At 36.9% G+C, this 18,713-nt stretch overlaps 2 protein-coding genes across 2 annotated transcripts; both read right to left on the bottom strand.

The window, feature by feature from the left end:
• Nucleotides 1-253: 253 nt before the first annotated feature.
• LOC109038293 (carboxylic ester hydrolase) lies at nucleotides 254-16,058 on the bottom strand. The gene is made up of 7 exons (XM_072305287.1): nucleotides 16,046-16,058; nucleotides 15,377-15,576; nucleotides 14,218-14,380; nucleotides 12,892-13,070; nucleotides 12,198-12,339; nucleotides 4,134-4,269; nucleotides 254-2,186 (listed from the first exon to the last, which is right to left on the bottom strand). The coding sequence occupies exons 1-7, from the start codon at nucleotides 16,056-16,058 to the stop codon at nucleotides 2,027-2,029; spliced, it is 993 nt and encodes a 330-aa protein (XP_072161388.1). The 3' UTR covers nucleotides 254-2,026.
• Nucleotides 16,059-16,341: 283 nt separating this feature from the next.
• On the bottom strand, nucleotides 16,342-18,707 carry LOC140223821 (juvenile hormone esterase-like). The gene is made up of 2 exons (XM_072305438.1): nucleotides 18,452-18,707; nucleotides 16,342-16,693 (listed from the first exon to the last, which is right to left on the bottom strand). Exons 1-2 carry the CDS (start codon nucleotides 18,699-18,701, stop codon nucleotides 16,458-16,460), a joined length of 486 nt encoding a protein of 161 aa, XP_072161539.1. The 5' UTR covers nucleotides 18,702-18,707; the 3' UTR covers nucleotides 16,342-16,457.
• Between the last annotated feature and the right edge of the window lie 6 nt (nucleotides 18,708-18,713).

Below are 18,713 nucleotides of genomic sequence, written 5' to 3'. Positions count from 1 at the left end.
AAAAAAGCCGTATGAACCTTCAGGCGTTGCCAAATTCTCTATCATGAAACGCGAATTTCCTGGTGCATTTATGAATATTTTCCTCCCATTTTTTCAGATACTTTAGTTCGCAATTTCCCCTAAAGTTCCTGAAAATTTCAAGGAAAAATGTTCATAATTTTTCTCAAAAATAAACATTTTATCGAAGGATATTTGGCAACTCTCGAATGCTCATACGGCGTTCTTCCTTAGCACGGCAGCATTGACCAGCTTTTAAAAGCAGCTTCTCACACATCCACCGAGTCGAATGAAAAAACCGCAGTGGAAAAGGGGCGGATTAGACGATGCGATGCGTTAAACTGATATTCGAGCCGGAATTCAATTTATAATTCGAGTCTAATTAGGGTACTTATCGGGGCGTTAGGGACGCGTGCCCGGAGGGAGGGGCAGGGACACTCGCATGAATAACTAAACCACCAGATTGTCCCTTACTTCGGAGCCCTCGTCCTCTTGACTTGCGCTAATCCATTGCGACTGTGTCGACCCCACTCCGAAATCCCGACGTCTCTTCCGCACATAGTTGCCAGATCTCGCTGAAAATCAACTCATACCCATTAAACTCGATGTAAAAATGCTGATTTTCAGCACTATTTGACAAGCATGCTTCCGCAATGCTGAGTGGTAGCCACGGCAGTGGCGCGGCGAGAATGATCGACTGTCGATGTTTTCCCAATTGAATCCGTGGTAAAGAATCGATTATTGAGGTGCTCGCTGCGAACACCCTTTTAATCGATCATTTTCCATAGGTTTCAATGACAGATCAATCGATATATCGCAAGGCACGCCACGCCACTGAGCCACGGGCTTATTGATTTTCGACTGGTTAGCGAATGATCCCGATCGATAGAAAGCATTGGTCACTGAAAAAAATATGGTAGATTATACCATACTCTGACACAGTGATACGAGCATGGTAATAAACACCAGACTCTTCGGTAACATTTACCATATTATGGTAAGCATCGCCAGAGTTCTGTTGAATGCTACTATAATTCTAGCAATTTCACCGAATAACATCACTGTGTAAAAAAGCAAGTAATCTTGTAGTAGATGATACCATACTTTTTTCAGTGATTTATCGATTGAGGTCGAAGTTATTACACGCAAAAATCAGCAAAAGAAAGGGGGGGCGCAAAAATATTCGTATCAAAATGTGGATTCTATTCATCCATTTTGAATGGAGTCCCATTAAGGGAATGACTTTTGAATAATTAAGGACTACATTGAAAAAATTTTCTTTAACTTTCATTTTTTGTTTTTACCGCAGTGATAAGGTGTGTGGTTGCGTAAATAACATATATCGATGGCTATAGTGCGAAACCACTAATCACCAAAAATTAGCAAAATTAAGGGGGAAATTGCGCAGAAATATTCTTGTAAAAATTTGGATTTTATTCATCAATTGTGCAACCTTATGTGGAGTTCCTTTACGGAGCTGATTCTAAACAATGAAGTACTACATTGAAACAAATTTTCCTAACTTTTCATTTTTTCTTTTCACAGAAAATAAATTTCATTCTTTTCTTTTCTTTTTTTTCGCGTGGTTGCGATGAGATATCTTTAATTTTTATCGATGGCCAAAGTGCGAAACCGCGTATCCTTACAAATCAGCAAAATTAATGGGGAAAATTGAGCAGAAATATTCTTGTAAAAATTTGGACTCTATTCATCAATTTTGCAACTTAAATGGAGTCCCAGTAAGGAGATGACTTTTGAATAATGAAATACTACATTGAATCAAATTTTCTTAAAACCTCACTTTTTGTTTTGCGCAATAGTGCTGCGGTGCGTGGTTGCGTGAGAGGTTCAGATTGATGGCTAAAGTGCAAAACCACGTAACTCTATCGCGTGACTATTGTGAAATTGCGAATTTTGCCGTACCTCGACTTCTTCTGCGATGGTGAATAAATATTTCCAACACAGCCTTAATTTTTCTTATACAATAATTAATTAATTGATTAATTAATTAACAAGTAAGTAATTTTTCTTAGTATAGCCCGGGAAAGTCAGAACGGAGGTGTCTCCAAAATTCGGTTCTATCCGGATATGGATTTTGTCGCTCAGTGAATTCCTTGTCTAAATACTCGTAAGTGAAATTCTGCTCTGATCCCACAGTATTCCACGTCACATTCTCCTGGGTGGGTCCCCTGAAAACGCAAAGTTCATGGATAAGATTTCAGGATGAGATATTATCTGAAATTTTCAAATAATTTTTTTGCATTTACACAAGAACACACTCTTTTTAGCGGGCTGACTTTTGAAATTTAATTGGAATGCAGTCCCGTTGATTCTGCGACTGAGTACAGGGGAGAATTTCATGATCGCCGCCGCCCGCGGCGCACTATGGTCCAAAACTCAAGAATAGGAAGAAATAAGTCGGATAATGACTGAAAGATCACGGAAGTTTCGTAATTGTTGTTTTTTTGAGTCGCTGATCTCGAATTTGAAGTCAAATTGCCTACATTTTAACACCCTGAACTATTAATGGTAGGCAAGTTTATGGCACGCTGCGGCGCGGCTTGCTGCCGCATGCTGGCAGCTCAAAATGCACACCGACGCCTACAAACCTAAAGGGATACTTCAAGCATTGCGCAATGCGTGAAGTAGTCCTTTAGGTTTGTAGGCGTCAGTGCGCGTTTGGCTGGCAGCACGCCGCGGCGCTCCCGACGTGGGCGGGTGGTGAACGATTGCGGGGAGAGCTCCCTGGCCGAGAAAATTGCATGTCGTGTAATTTTTTTTTTTTTTTAAGTGAACTCTCAACGCTAGATGAATAAAGGCAGGTCGTGTGCCATGCGCACTGCGGAAAGCGCGGCGCGGCGCAGCGCAGGGCGGCTCATGAAATTCTCTCCTGTGCTCTGTCGTTGATTCTGCATAAATCCGTCTAAATTGGTGCAGAAGATATAGCTACAGTGAGAAGGTCGGAGCGGCTAACGGATGCAACGCGAAGTTAAGGTGATTCGACGGTTTTCATTTTTTGCGTCAGAGCGACGTGCGACTTATATCGCATCAATTTGTTCCATAATTTCAGCTACCTGTCATTTTTGTCAATTTTAAGATCGCACTTCTATTGTCATGAGACTAAAGAATTTATGTGCCTTGGACAAAGAAATTCAACGTAACAAAAGCCGGGTTTTTTAGGGGGAAAATATCGCATTCGATACTGATATCGAAACAGCTCTCGAATGCGTTATTTTCCCTCTGAAGAATCCCTGCCTTTATTACGTTGAATTTGTTTCTCTTTGGTACATGAATTTTTTAGTCTCATGACAATAGAAGTGCAATCTGAAAATTCGAAAAAAATGACAGGTAGCTGAAATTATGGTTCATTAATGCGATATATCGCACGTCGCTCTGACACAAAAAATGGCAACCGTCGAATCACCTTAATAAGTAACACTGCACGCAACTATTGTTGCTCGATGGACACGCGTATTGCATATACGAAAAGCTGAGGGCATTTTAGCTTTCTTTTTGAGTATCCGGACGAGATTGAAAGTGACGCGAGAAACAAGAGTATCAAGCAGCGCTCAAAACCGGACTTTTCGTAATTTGTTTTTTTTTTGGGGGGGGGGGGGGTGTTTCCAGGGCGCATTGGGAGCAACTAACAAATAGTCCTAATGGATTCATCCAAAGAGTTCCTACAAATTTTTTCAGCCCGATCGAAGACGGCAGCTTTGAAAGTTCCCCTTGTTAGTCCCATTTCATCAAAATCAATCGATGTATTGGCGATCAATCAATGTACTCCATGTATTGATGCTTGATGACTCATTTTCGATAGCATATTTTGTTTTTTGCCAAGTCTGGTAGTCTAGACGTCAAATAACTACGACAAATATATTTTTTAGTATCATTCAATTAAGGTCAGGGTTCTTAGTGAACTCGGGAAACCGGGAAACTTTAGACACCGGAAAAAATACTTCATTGCAATACTGAATGCCGGAAACTTTGTTTAAGCTACCTGTAAAGTTGTGTGCCAAATTTTTTGTTTTCTTTCTTTGTGCAAAACGGGATAAGTCAGCAAAAATATTGTAAAATAGTAGAGAGGGAATATGGAATTTTTAGTACACTTTAAACGTTGTCACTAAAACACTTACTCAAAGATTAGGAAACTAGTGAAGAGGTCGACAAGTCTCTCTGAAACATCTACTTCAGTCTGGGTGTCTGTTGACCGATTAAAGTATTTAGAAGTTTCAAAAAAGTTTAGCAAGATGTCTGAATGGCCAGGTTTCTCTGCAGAAAATTAAGAAATAAGTATTTTATTAATCACAAAACTTCAATCGTTGCAGATGTACATTTTTTGGTTTTCACAATCTTGATTACAGTTGAGGACAATCTTCCTCTTAACTTTGAAAAAATGAAATCGAGTAAATAAAAAATAATTCTGCCCGAACTGCATCAATATACTCTCATAAATTTAGCACTGAAAAGAAAATCATGTTCTGAAAGATCTTAGTTGCGTACCTATCTCATCGCCAGGTCGTCACCTTGCGGCCAAAGTATCACAAGCGCCATGTGAAGATTCAAAATATCTGCTGCCAACGAATTTTTTTACACAGAAAATTGTTCAACAAAGCTGTCCGAAAATTTCACTGAATTTTCTACGTGCTGACGATAAAATTCAGTGAAATATTCAAACAGGTTCAACCAAGAATCTTACTATATAGTAAAAAAAAATAAGGCCTTTTTTGTGTGTACGTCCGTGTCATTTCGCATTCTCATTGGTCTTTCATTAACCAATCAGAAAACGTCATTGAAAATCCCCGGGAAATTTAAATGTATTCTTCCGTAAAGGAATTATTGATAGGTAGACAGGTATAAAAATGGGATGTATTTCTTCTAATAACCAGGATAAAAGGGAGGAATTTTACCTATACAGGATAGTCCTAGGAAGAACGGGATGTACCTATATTAATAAACCGGGATAACAGGAAGGATATCGATCTTGTGTATCGATTTCGATACATCGTTTGTTCTAAAGCAGTATTGACTGGGATAAAACGGGATTTCTTCATAATAACCGGGATAAAAGGGAGGAATTTTACCTATACGGGATAGTCATGGATGAACGGGATGTACCTATATTAATAAACCGGGATAACAGGAAGGATATCGATCTTTGTGTATCGATCTTCGATACATCGTTTGTTCTAAAGCAGTATTGACTGGGATAAAACGGGATTTCTTCATAATAACCGGGATAAAAGGGAGGAATTTTACCTATACAGGATAGTCATGGATGAACGGGATGTACCTATATTAATAAACCGGGATAACAGGAAGGATATCGATCTTTGTGTATCGATCTTCGATACATCGTTTGTTCTAAAGCAGTATTGACTGGGATAAAACGGGATTTCTTCATAATAACCGGGATAAAAGGGAGGAATTTTACCTATACAGGATAGTCATGGATGAACGGGATGTACCTATATTAATAAACCGGGATAACAGGAAGGATATCGATCTTTGTGTATCGATCTTCGATACATCGTTTGTTCTAAAGCAGTATTGACTGGGATAAAACGGGATTTCTTCATAATAACCGGGATAAAAGGGAGGAATTTTACCTATACAGGATAGTCATGGATGAACGGGATGTACCTATATTAATAAACCGGGATAACAGGAAGGATATCGATCTTTGTGTATCGATATTCGATACATCGTTTGTTCTAAAGCAGTATTGACTGGGATAAAACGGGATTTCTTCATAATAACCGGGATAAAAGGGAGGAATTTTACCTATACAGGATAGTCATGGATGAACGGGATGTACCTATATTAATAAACCGGGATAACAGGAAGGATATCGATCTTTGTGTATCGATCTTCGATACATCGTTTTTTTCTAAAGCAGTAATGACTGGGATAAAACGGGATTCCTTCATAATAACCGGGATAAAAGGGAGGAATTTTACCTATACAGGATAGTCATCGATAAAACGGGATGTACCTATATTAATAAACTGGTATAACAGGAAGGATATCGATCTTTGTGTATCGATCTTCGATACATCGTTTTTTCTAAAGCAGTAATGACTGGTATAAACGGGATTTCTTCATAGTGACCGGGATAAAGTGGAGGAATTTTACCTATACAGGATAGTCATGGATAAAACGGGATGTACCTATATTAAGAAACCGGGAAAACAGGAAGGATATCGATCTTTGTGTATCGATCTTCGATACATCGTTTTTTTCTAAAGCAGTAATGACTGGGATAAAACCGGATTTCTTCAGAGTGACCGGGATAATATGCAGTAATTTTACCTATACAGTATAGTCATTTATAATAGTGGATGTAACTATGTTAAGGAACCGGGATAAAACACATCAAATGCATCATGAAACATAGCAAACACATCAAACACATCATGAAACACGTAAAACGCAATATACACATCATGATACACCTAAAACACATCAAACACAACAAACACATCATGAAACACAATCAAACACATTAAACACAACAAATACATCATGAAACACAATCAAACACATCAAACACAACAAACACATCATGAAACACAATCAAACACATCAAACACAACAAACACATCATGAAACACAATCAAACACATCAAACACACCATGAAACACAATCAAACACAACAAATCGCATGTATCGATAATCGCACGTTTCGATAACCGCATTTATCGATTCCAAATTCCCCCAAATTTCCCCATTTATACAAAAAATTACGAATCTTCCTATTTCTCTACTGTTCGAAATTATATGAATTTAATTTTTGATCATTAATAATTGTATGTATTTCATTACAATTCTTTTCTCCTATCTTTGCGACTTATTTTTCATTATCAGTTGCATTACTTCATTATCATGTGATGAAAAACAGCTGAGTATTTTTCACCACTTGGTTTTTCAGTTTTAACCTTCAAAAAACAAAATTAAAAAAAATTTCGGAATGTCTTCTTTCAAAAAAATTAAAGATTTAAATGAGTATGCTTATAATATCCAAATTAAATGTAAGGTAATTTCAAAATCACAAGTGAAAGTTTCAAAATCTGGTTCGGTCGAGTTTTTCTTTTTCAATTTACAAGATGAATCTGCCACAATAAATTGTATTTCGTTTGAGAAGGGATTCCATCAAATTATTCAGGTATGTACTTATTTATGTATTAACCTCTTACTTTATTTTCTCTTTCTCTAATTCCATTTTTATATGTCAATTTTAATTAGCTGAAGAACTATTTACTAAAAAATGTTATGGAAAGTTATTTTAATTTTTCTTGGAATTGATTCTGAAAAAATGTATAAATTTTTTATTTAGTATAGGTATGCGAAGATAAGATTCTGTTGAAATTGTTTTCAGTGTTAACTTTTTTGTTCCAAAAAATGCATAATTTTAAATTTTGAATTGTAAGTTTGAATATGAGATCAGAAAAAAGTGGCTCATTTGAAACTCATTCTAAAATCTTATCTTCGAATTCTTCTAATTTTTTTTAACGCTTTTAGAAAGTATATAAATGCATCATTTATACCTGAAGCTAAACTTATGCTTTTTTCTGAACTATAATTTTCTTCATTTTCCCTTTATTTGTTTTAGGAACAGCTCTGTTATAAATTTTCGAAATTTCGTATTCAAAAACATAGATACAATAAGGAACTTCAATTGGTTTTCGACAAAGGATCTCTCATTGAATTGACTGATGATGATTTAGAACTGAATAATGATCCCAAATTTTATTCAATAGAAGAAATAATTTCTAAAACTAAAGAAAATGATACTGTTGGTAAGTATATTATTTAATTTTCGTAAATATATGATTTGGCTATGAAACAGTGTTGTGTCATATTGCATATAGAATTGCAAATGTCAGCTCAGAAATTTATTGTTCCATCAATCAGCGTTTGCCGAGTTTTCATATCATAAATTTAAGGGATTCTGGTTGGGAACATTATTTGTCGATTTAATGCTCTCACTATCTTCACCTACATTTTGCTTCTTTTTAAATCCGTGCCCAAATTGAAGTTATTTTATAAAATCGTACTCCCTAAAATTTTGGAGATCTGGGGTCTGATTGTTGAAATTGGTAGACAAAGCGATCGACAAAGAACCCTGTTCCCCTTATTTCCCCTTGTTTCCCTTTTCCTTAAAAGTATGCAAATCTGTTAGCTCAACATCTTATTGATGCTTTTGAAAGGGTTTATTTTCAATTCTAAGTCTAAAAACAAGCCATGTAGAAAGATTGGAGAATTAACAGCAGCTGAATGCGACAGTTCTTTAAATAAATTGATTGAAATTGCCTAATCGGAAGCAATTTCGCGTGATATTTCAGATCTGATATTTGAGATTCTTTCGTGATCTTTCAGTGGACGGAGACCTGACAGACCAAGACGAGTTAACTCTGAGATATCAACCAGAATACTTAGCTTCACTGAACCCTTCAGGAATGCCAAGTCAAAATTTGAAGTTAAAAGAAGGAGCTGTGGTTATGTTACTACGCAACATTTGTATCGAGGATGGATTGTGCAATGGGACAAGATTAATTGTCTTAAAAATAAATAAATACATTTTGCATTGCTCAATTTTAACCGGAGAAAAAAAAGGAAAAATAGTTTCACTACCAAAAATTACACTTAACACAAAAGAACAAACGAACCTACCTTTTGTTTTGAATAGGAAACAATTCCCCGTTAGATTAGCTTTTGCTATGACTATTAGTAAAAGCCAAGGGCAATCGTTTGACAGAGTGGGAATTTTTATAGATAAAGAAAGACCAATGTTCGCTCACGGGCAACTGTATGTAGCATTGTCTAGATGTAGGACTAAAGAGGGTTTAAAAATAAAAATCATTAATTTTGATGACGACAAAAATAAAAACACAGCAATGAACATTGTTTATCAAGAAGTTCTGCATTAACTTTGTATATTTTCTACTGTTTAAATTGAGGAATGCAAAATGTACTTATTATCTTAAAAACAATTAATTTTGTCCCTATGAACAAACCTTTTTTTATTATGTATATAACTTAAAATTATAATTTCACTAAACGTGATGGACGCACGGAGAACGCCCAGAGTTAACGCCAGGGGATGAAACCCCTTGGAGACTTGATGGTACAATTTTTTATCTACCAATATTATTCACGGTAAAATTAAATCACCCAACCCAAGTAGCATTTTTCAACGGAAAAATTGCGATTTTATCGCCGATAAAATAAAAATAATAAAAATAATATTGGTAGATAAAAAATTGTACCATCACGTCCCCAAGGGGTTTCATCCCCTGGCGTTAACTCTGGGCGTTCTCCGTGCGTCCATCACGTTTACCGGTCGATTTTACCGGTGATAAAATCGCTAGGATCATCAACATATGAGCGATTATCGCCTCAGTCGCCACGGTGGTAGGCCAACACTTTTCCATTAGGCTATGGCCGCAACATGATTCCCAAGTGCGAATTGCCTCTATGTAGATGGATCGGCGCTTCGCAACCTTACAACTTTTTACATTGCGTTGACTGACACCGAGTTTTCATTGGATTTTTTTTTTTTTTTTTTATTTTCCCTCCTCTGTACTTTATGAAATACGTACTGTACTTTATGAAATACGGTTGGTAAAATGAGGTTCTACTGGTAATCTCATCATTCTGTCTTTGTAAAATTACCAAGAATAGTGAGATGGCAAAGATATCGATGGACCTTGGTAAAAACGCCGATATTTTTTATCGCCTGTGGTAGAATTACAGAGATAAAATGGTAAATTAAGTTACCGGGAATTGATTACGAATAAAAGTGGTATTCTTACCTGGAAAAATCAGTAAAAATACCGGTCTGCCTTTCTAACATTACCAATGATTGATAAAAAAAAGAGATGGTAAAGTTACCAACGGACCTTGGTAAAAACGGCAGCGGCGGCGGCATAGAAACATGTTTCATAAGCGTCATTCATGCGTTAGTAGGCGTTGATGAAAAATTGCAATTTATTGCAATTTTATCTCTATAAAATCGCGTTCGATAAAATCGCGATTTTATTGCAATTTATCGCGATTTTTCTCCCGATAATATTGCGATGATTCGCCGTCGATAAAATCGCGATTTTTTTATCCGATAATATTGCAATAAATCGCGACGTCGATAAAATCGCGATATATTCTCCGATTAAATCGCAATTTATGGCGATCACTACTACTCGGGAATTGCAGCAGCAAATCCAAAAATTGTTACGCATCACCGCCACTCTTTAATTTAAATATCAAACCGACCTGTGGCCTTTTATCAAGGTTAATATAAATACATCCCGTTTTATTAATGACAAACCTATTATATTTCGTTTATATTATATTATATTCTATCCTATTTGCTTTCCATCCATTTTATTTTATCCCATATAAACCGTTTCAAACTGATTATTCACCTTTTTTTAAAACTCCAACCTTAATTGAAGTAAGTTTTTAGCTAAATTGAAGATGATCTTTTGAATGAATAAGCACTTAACAGAACTTCAGCAGTATTAATATTAATACAATTTACGAGAATAATGTAAATTAAAAAAAATTAAGTGATATTTTCATAACGAATTGACAGAATATACGAGGGGGTTGGGCCGCGGAGCGGCCAGGGGGCGGAGCCCTCTAGTTTTTCTATAAAAAAATAAAATGGCGGCGGAAATTTTGATATGTCGCATGGCGCTTGTGATACTTTGGCCGGAAGATGACGAGGTGATTCTATGAAGCAGCAGAATGTATGCCTTCAACTGCCATTCCTTGAATGAATAAATAAAACAGTACTGAAAAGGGCACGTTGGCCACACCTATAGTTCATGGTTTTGCATATGAGAATTTAGTGCGCAAATCAGTGTTCGAAACTCATCTTTGAGTTTTAGGAGCCATGTGGCGCATCAAGCCCGATTTTTGACGCCATTGAAGATTTTTTAGGGGCCAAATTGACTTTCTGCCTATGTATTACGGCGCATTTAGTGGAAAGTTAGACGCAAGATGTTTTCGTAACAGAACTAGTAAGTACGTTTATTAGTCTAAAGTTGGCTGCAGGTGCTTGGCACAAAGCCATTAAACAACAGAAAGAAAAGAAAGAAAAAACTAGTAAGTAGCTGTAACTTGAGGAAGACAAAAGCAATAAGAATGAAATCGTGAAGAATAGAAAGAGCCTTCACTTGTTGTGCACTGGAAAAAAAAACAAAATGGATCTAGAGTCCAGACTCTTAAAAACATCGACAAGAAAAAATACTCTTGATTCAATCGGATTTAAACTTAAATCAAGAACCCAGCCTCTTAATCCGAGCGGATTTCCTTTTGATTTAAGTTTAATCTGATTGAATCAAGAGTATTTTTTCTTGTCGATGTTTTCAAGAGTCTGGACTCTAATTCCAATGTGTTTTTTTCCAGTGTGCTGAAAATTCTGAGTTTTTTCGATTCAAAAAGATTTGTTTTTCTTTCTTCATGTGACTTCCTATGAAAATCTAGATTTTTAGGGGGCAATTTTTAGGGGCCACGTTGGCGCAGAGCCTTCCTTTTTTAGGCGCCATGGCAGATTTTTTAGGCGCATTTGGCGCGTTGGCGCCTGTGAGTTTCGAACACTGGCGCAAATATCATCGGAGGTCACCAAGAAGGGTTAAGAGTGCTAGGCAAAATTAATTGATGCTGAAAAGTTTAGAAAATTAGAAAATCCTGAAAATTGCTAACGCCCCCTTCTCCCATAGAAATTTCAGGTAATATGACATTGAGACCTCCTGGATCCTCCTCTTTTAGCTACTCATCTGCGTCATTAGGGCCATTTCATTTTTTTCGGTGTAATTTATGTTATCAGTTACGAATGTTGCTGTGGCAATCCACACTTGAGTTTTGCAAAGTACTCCCACTTTATTTTTCTTGCTGTTTTACCTTCACTGGAAAAACGTCTCTTGGATCCAGAGTCCAGACTTTCAAAAAATTTGACAAGAAAAAATACTCTAGATTCAATCGGATTTTTGCTTGAATCGAGAACCTTTCTTAATTCAAGCGGATTTCCTTTTGATTTAAGCAAAAATCCGAGTAAATCAAGAGATTTTTTTCTTGTCAATCTTTTTAAGAGTCTGGACTCTGGATCCAAGAGACTTTTATTTCCAGTGTATGTCCAGCTTATTTTTCCCTTTGTTTATTCAACTTCATCACGCGTACAGCTGCAGGCGTTTACCTGTGATAACGTCTCTTGGACCGTAGACGTTGTTCCAAGTTGAATGACGGTAAGGGAATACATATTGGTAGGCGTATGTTGGTCCTCCGTTGAGCGGTGACGTTTGTATCACAGGCTGGTAGAAATACGCATCCGTCATCAGCTGAAATATGCAACAAAAAATAAAAACGTATGAAACAAGCTGAAACAAAAAGTCAACCTTAGAAAACTTAAATCTCCGCTGGAATTTTCAATCCTTAATGATATGTGGCGACAGTATGTGGAAATCCAAGTTCTCTCAAGGTTGAAATTTTTTTGTGATTTGGACACACTCTTCGCTGTTTTTTAGTTTCTTTTGCTCTCGTTATGTTCAAAAAGTTTTAGAACAGCATCTCATATATTATTTTCTTCTATTCGTCATAGTAGGTGCAACTACTCTAATAGGATCACAAACAACTGGGAAAGACACACATTTTGCCGCCGATATTAAAGGCCGTGGTGATGAATAATACATCAATAGATAGTAGGTACTCATATAGTGAATATTTAATTTCAAAGAAGGTTGCAATGTTTCAAGACATTCCGTGCAGAAAAAAGCAGAGGATGCAATACTTTTTGGATAGTCAAGTTAGAGATTTTAGTCAAGTTCGAGATTTAGTCAAGTTCGAGACTTTATTTAAAAATTTACTCCCAACTTGTGCCCGCCAACACTTACAATTGTGAATGACTTTTGAGTAACTTGCGGCGGGAAACCAAAGTAGAAGTCGGAAATTCTGGCCATGCATTTTGGGACGTGCTCTTCAGGTATAAACTGTGGTAGAAACAGTAGCTGCGGTAGATACCGTTCTGGATTAGCTTTGATTTGCTCAACGAATCTCGGATACCTGTAAATTTCTGGGAACATTAAAAAATAAAAAATAAAGAATGAGCATCGTATTGAGATCGTCACGGAAACAAATTGTTTGGGGTTATTCCCTAAAAATTGTGGTGTTACCCCAATTTTTTGGATGATATGGAGATTTTCAATTGATTGTGGAAGTATCGCAACTCAATTTGGGGTAGTTATCGGAGTAGTTGGGGTATCAGAGTAAGTTGGGGTAGTTGTCGAAGAATCCAATGGAAAACGTTCCTGGAAAAATTGTTTGGGGTTATCCCCTAAAATTGTGGTACCACTCCAATTTGTTGGATAATATGGAGATTTCCAATTGATTGTGGTAGTGCCGCAACTAAAGTTGGAGTAGTGTTGCAATAGTAACCTAATTTACTGGGATAAATTTAGGTCAGTTACCTGATTTACTGGGGTAGTACCACAATTGAATCAGTGCGAACGAAATCACACCAACTCGGTAATTCAAAAGTGCTCAATTTTCATTCCAGAGAGTCAATTTACATGAAGGTCTTGAAGTTAACGCATCTGTTCCAACTGGGACATTTAAAGTGTCCTTAAGCACCTGTCTTTCGGCACCAAACTTCTTTACCTTGCGTATTAACTTCTTCAACCACTGTGCGGTTTTGCGTGTATCTTGATGATTTTCATTTCTTCTAGTTGGTGTGTTTTCGTTTTCACTGATTCAGTTAAGTGGAAATGTTCATATCACCCAACAACCGTGCTCTTTTTTTCGTGAATGCTGCTTCATCTTTAATGAAGAATAGATTTTGACGGTAGGTTATGGAGCCATTTCTGACTAAAAAAACGAATGAATTAAGTATTACAAAAAAGGCTATTTGTAGAGGCTAATGAAAATAATTTAGTTTTTGAAAGTAATAATTCCTATACTGCCGAGCTAAGGAAGTACGCCGTATAAGCCTTCTGACGTTGCCAAATATCCTTTGACAAATCACGAATTTACGGATTGTATAAATATTCTTCTTCCCATTTTTCAGAGGAGTTTGTTCGTAATTTGACCTACAGTTTCCTGAAAATTTCAAGGAATAATATTCATGGCTTTCTTTAAAAAAAAAATCTGAGAGGAAATTTGGCAACTTCTGAGGGCTCACACGGCGTTCTTCCTGAAGACGGCAGTATAACGGTCATACTCACCGCCGGTCAAGGGAGTACCGTCGTAAGTTGTGGCGCCGTTGATCCATGGGAACTTGGATTGAGTGAGCATCTCAGTCGGATTCGAGAGAAAGAATGGATCCGCGGTGATATTGTAGTCCAACACTGGAGCCCAAGTCATCACCAAGAACGGTGGGTAACCAGGCTGTCCAAGAAAAATTATCAAGTTTTAAACGAGAATTTTTCAAACGAATTAAAATGGTAGCAATTAACAAAGTTTACAGGTCAAATAATGCATTTATTTCTTACAAGCCGGCCCTGGTCTCGCTTCGCGAGACCCTGAGTATCGCGAGTTAACCTTTAACTTAGAAACTGATAATTTCCGCAACCTCCGTTGATTTGGATTTTTGGATTGTAAGTTCGTTATGCGGAAAAATGACAAAATATATGTGGCTTTAGATTGATGAATTATCATTGCAAAATGGTGATTGCATAATAATAGTTATACAAAGTGATTACCCTCGTAAGAGCTAAAAAAAATACAACCATGGTAACTGAATACCATGCGCCGAAAACGTTTCCCATTCAACGAAAAATTTCCACCAAGTAAGGTTTTTTTCAGTTTTCTCGACTTTTTTTTTGTTAGAGTTGGTCACTTTTCGAAACAACCTATTCATTTGAAAGTCTTGGAGGACAAGCCACTTACGTACAGTTTTTGAAAAAATTGAGATAATACCGGTTTCAAGTAAAACTGGTCTTAATGCTTATTCTCTAAAAAAAATTTGCTCCCAAGTTAATTACAATTTTTAAGCATCGAAAAGTCAGTTTGAACTTTCTTTCCAACATGAGGATCCATGTGATTTCGAAACTTCAAACGCACGTATTCCTCGAAATCACAACAAATGCACTTATGCGCATTATCCTCTAAGTTCCTCATGACTGTTTATTTTTTGTCACTGAAGAAAAACTGCAGGTTGTGGAAGCCGTAGTTACCGGCTACAGCACTGACGTCCGTTTGCGGGCTCATGGACTCTGAGTTCCGGGTGCTGGAGCCGTATTTCCTATACTGCTCCGGGCACAGAGACCGGAAAAACGTATGCTTCACCCGTAACTTTGGGCCTTTTAAGAACGGACTTGACGCCCGCAGTTTTTTTTTTTCAGTCTGTAGATGAGCACAAACGCTGCTTGTTTCTGAGCTCACCGGAGATGTGTTGAGCTGTTGTTCGATGAGCTCGTAGGCAGGAACCTCCTGCATGCACGCCAGAAGAGCAGAAGAATTTTCCAAAGGACAGTTGAATCTCTCGCCGAGTCGCTCTGTTGCCGAGTTTACGAACGCCACCGGCAAATGGGCGAATGGCGCAGCCACCGTCCCAGATATTGAGATCCCTTTCTGGAACAGCCCTGAAATCAAATCATCCAAGATTTCTCAACTCTTATGAATACATTATTTTTTACCACATTTCAAATAGCCCATCACTAAAAAAAAATTCGGTTATGCGAACCGAAACTTTGGTGTTTCATATCATCCCAAATATTCGGTTTGTCAAGCAGAACTTTCGGGTCGTGTAACCGAACATTCGACATATATGACCACACTCAGTTCGTTAGGTCACTGTATCGCACAAGTTTGGTTTCACGACCGAAAGTTAAGTTTGACAAACCGAAAATTCGGTTTGACGAATCGAAAATTCAGTTTGACGAACTGAAAATTCAGTTTGACGAACCGAATTGGTTGGGATGATTTTTTTTTTCTTTTTTTTTTCTTCAAATTATTTTACAACCATCTGTTTACGAGTGTTAATTAACTTCTTTTTACAAATATAATAGCTTCTAAATTGACTATCGTCTAATTTTTGTTTTAAACTTTTACTTGCATAACCCATTCTCACACAGCACCCAGACTACATGAATACGTCTTAAACTATATAAGTTAAGAAAAATAAATTCAAAAACAATAGAAATAAATAGACATAATAAAAGTAGAATGAATATTGTGCAGGGTCTTTCTTGTCTTTACCAAAAATAATGCCAGGTTATTAGCCTGTAATTCATTCTTTTCATTATATAATTTTGAGTCAATACACTTAAAAAACAACCAACTTTCCTTACATCTAAATTCAGACAGAAAATAGAAAAATAAATCCCAACATTGCTACTTCCTCCCTGCACAGTGTTTAAGTGAAAACATTATTAAGTAGTACTTGAATTAACTCTGCTTTCATGCATTTTCCATTTCGGCAAAGGTAATTCTGAAAGTTAGGTTATAAGAGACCTATTTGTTGTTAGTAACAGTAAACAAGTAAATTTTCAAAGTGGTTCTTGAAATATTTACCTTGTGCCGACTCAGCGAAAAATAAAGTGTGGACGCTCACGCCACCGACACTTTCACCGAAAATGGTAACATTATGAGGATCGCCTCCATAGTCCCGGATATTCTCCTTGACCCATTTCAAGGCTAAAACTTGGTCCTTCAAACCGAAATTTCCTGGTGCTTCTTTGTCACCCGAACAGTAAAACCCTGAAAAATGATCGAGAAATTGTGAAATCTCTTAATTTTGCATATCGAAACGGAGAGAATTTGTGAACGTTAGACAAGTTTCCTGGGCACAAAGCGCTTTTAATTCTAGATGATAAACCATCAGTAACAATAATTACAACTAGAATCTTAATTTATACTGAATTGTATGTTAAAAAAAAGGAAATAATATTTTCGAAAATTTTGATTATGTTTATAATTTCTATATTCAATTTATATATTTCAATGCCTTGTTCGGAAGGCAATAATGTTAACTCCGTGGTCCAGGTCAATAAGTCACTAAACTTTGTGTTTTCAATTTGATATTTTGAAAGTGGTAGGTGAGTGATTTATTGCGTATTTTTGGACAAAATCCCAAAATCCCGGACAAGCCCGCCTATAACAAGTCCAAACACTCAAAGGAATTCCAAACACAATACAAGGGCGGGAAAATGATATAAATGGTGTACTACGATAGTCAACTCGCTACCTTCTCTCATTTTCCACTCATTCTTGTTAAAATAGAACGTATTTCAATGCGGAATTGTTGCTAGGTTACTAAAGATAACATGGATAAAATTTGATTCTGAAAGATGTAGTTTCAATAACTTTCCTATTGATTCCATATATGAAGAGTAGAAAGACATCTGAAAGAGGTAGTAGAAAGGCATTTGAAAGAATTAGTAGAAACCCATGGCTTCTGAATTGTGCAGGATAACATCATTCGGTTCGCTTCGAAAACAGGGTTGCAAAAGTGTTGCGTTTTTTTGTATTTCACAGTTTCCGAGTTACTTTTTAGCATTTTTGATGTGCGCATCGTGTTCTATGCTTCATTCACTCTTAGAAAAATGTATTTGCAAGTCAAAATTCGTTCATCGTTAAGTGACCCATTGCTGCAAAATTTTCTGCCTTCAATTCATGCGTTAGGCAAAAAAGGGTACTTCGGAGCCACAATAGTGGTATTCCCGTTCCTTGCTATTAACAAGACATGGCGCCGCGCTGTTTCGCTTTAATTCCAAAATACAGTAAAAAATGAACTACCTAGAGCCAAAATTGCATGCGGGTTACCGAAGAGAGTAGCAATGACCAAATTATCAAAATTGAGTTTCATTAGAAATTCGAATAATCTAATTTAAATGAACTCACCGATGCAGGTATTACAGGGATATCCTCCTATTCTTTAAAACAAGCAGTAAGCCTATAACAATTGACATAAGCTTCAGGAAAAATAGCGGAAAGTCTTTATTATTTTGGAGGGGGGCAGCATCTTCTGGTGTCTGATGCATATCGCCAATTTTCAATCCGAAGATGTATTTGTTGTAAATCAAAAACGCAGTAACTTTCCAGGTAGACAAAGGTAAATTTCTTCGATGTTTATTCATCCGAGCAGAGTTTTTTGGATAGCCAATGATAACTTCACAAAATACAGAAGTTTCATACAGTAAAATTATCCACTTGAGCGAAAGCACTTACAGTTAGTTGATTCACCTACTTTCGTCCAAGTGGATAATACTGCGCATGAAACTTCTGTATTTTGTGAAGTTAACATTGGCTATCCAAAAAACTCGACTCGGACGAATAAACATGGAAGAAATTTACCTTAGTCTACTTGGAAAATTTTCTCAAAACCTCAATTCTGTATTTTCTGTTCTCTTTGCGAGCATAGCAGAGTAGTGGTCTAGATATTTTGCAACATAGAATTAAAATGTGGCCTGCCCTGACTTACTCGACGCTTTTATGTGACAAAGATGGTGTGCGTACCGAAAACGTCGAGCCTGTAATTGAATATTACAAGAATAAAATCGTATCTGGAATCCAGAAGGTAGTGAGGTCCGTAAAGGTCCATTTGGTCCGAACCCGTGGTCCAACCACCGCCGTGTATGAAAACCAACACTGGTAGATTCGAGTAGGCCCCACCACCATCACCTTCACCATTTCCACCCTGCGAACTGTAAGTTTGCGTCGAACTTTGAGTTTGCGTATTGTAGTAACTATTGATTTCATCCTCCATACCATCAAAAAA

Source organism: Bemisia tabaci, chromosome 10 (genome assembly GCF_918797505.1).
Source record: "Bemisia tabaci chromosome 10, PGI_BMITA_v3".
Classification (NCBI taxonomy): domain Eukaryota; kingdom Metazoa; phylum Arthropoda; class Insecta; order Hemiptera; family Aleyrodidae; genus Bemisia; species Bemisia tabaci.
The sequence above is the reverse complement of the archived record's forward strand: the minus strand, read 5'-3'. Positions and strand labels throughout refer to the sequence as shown.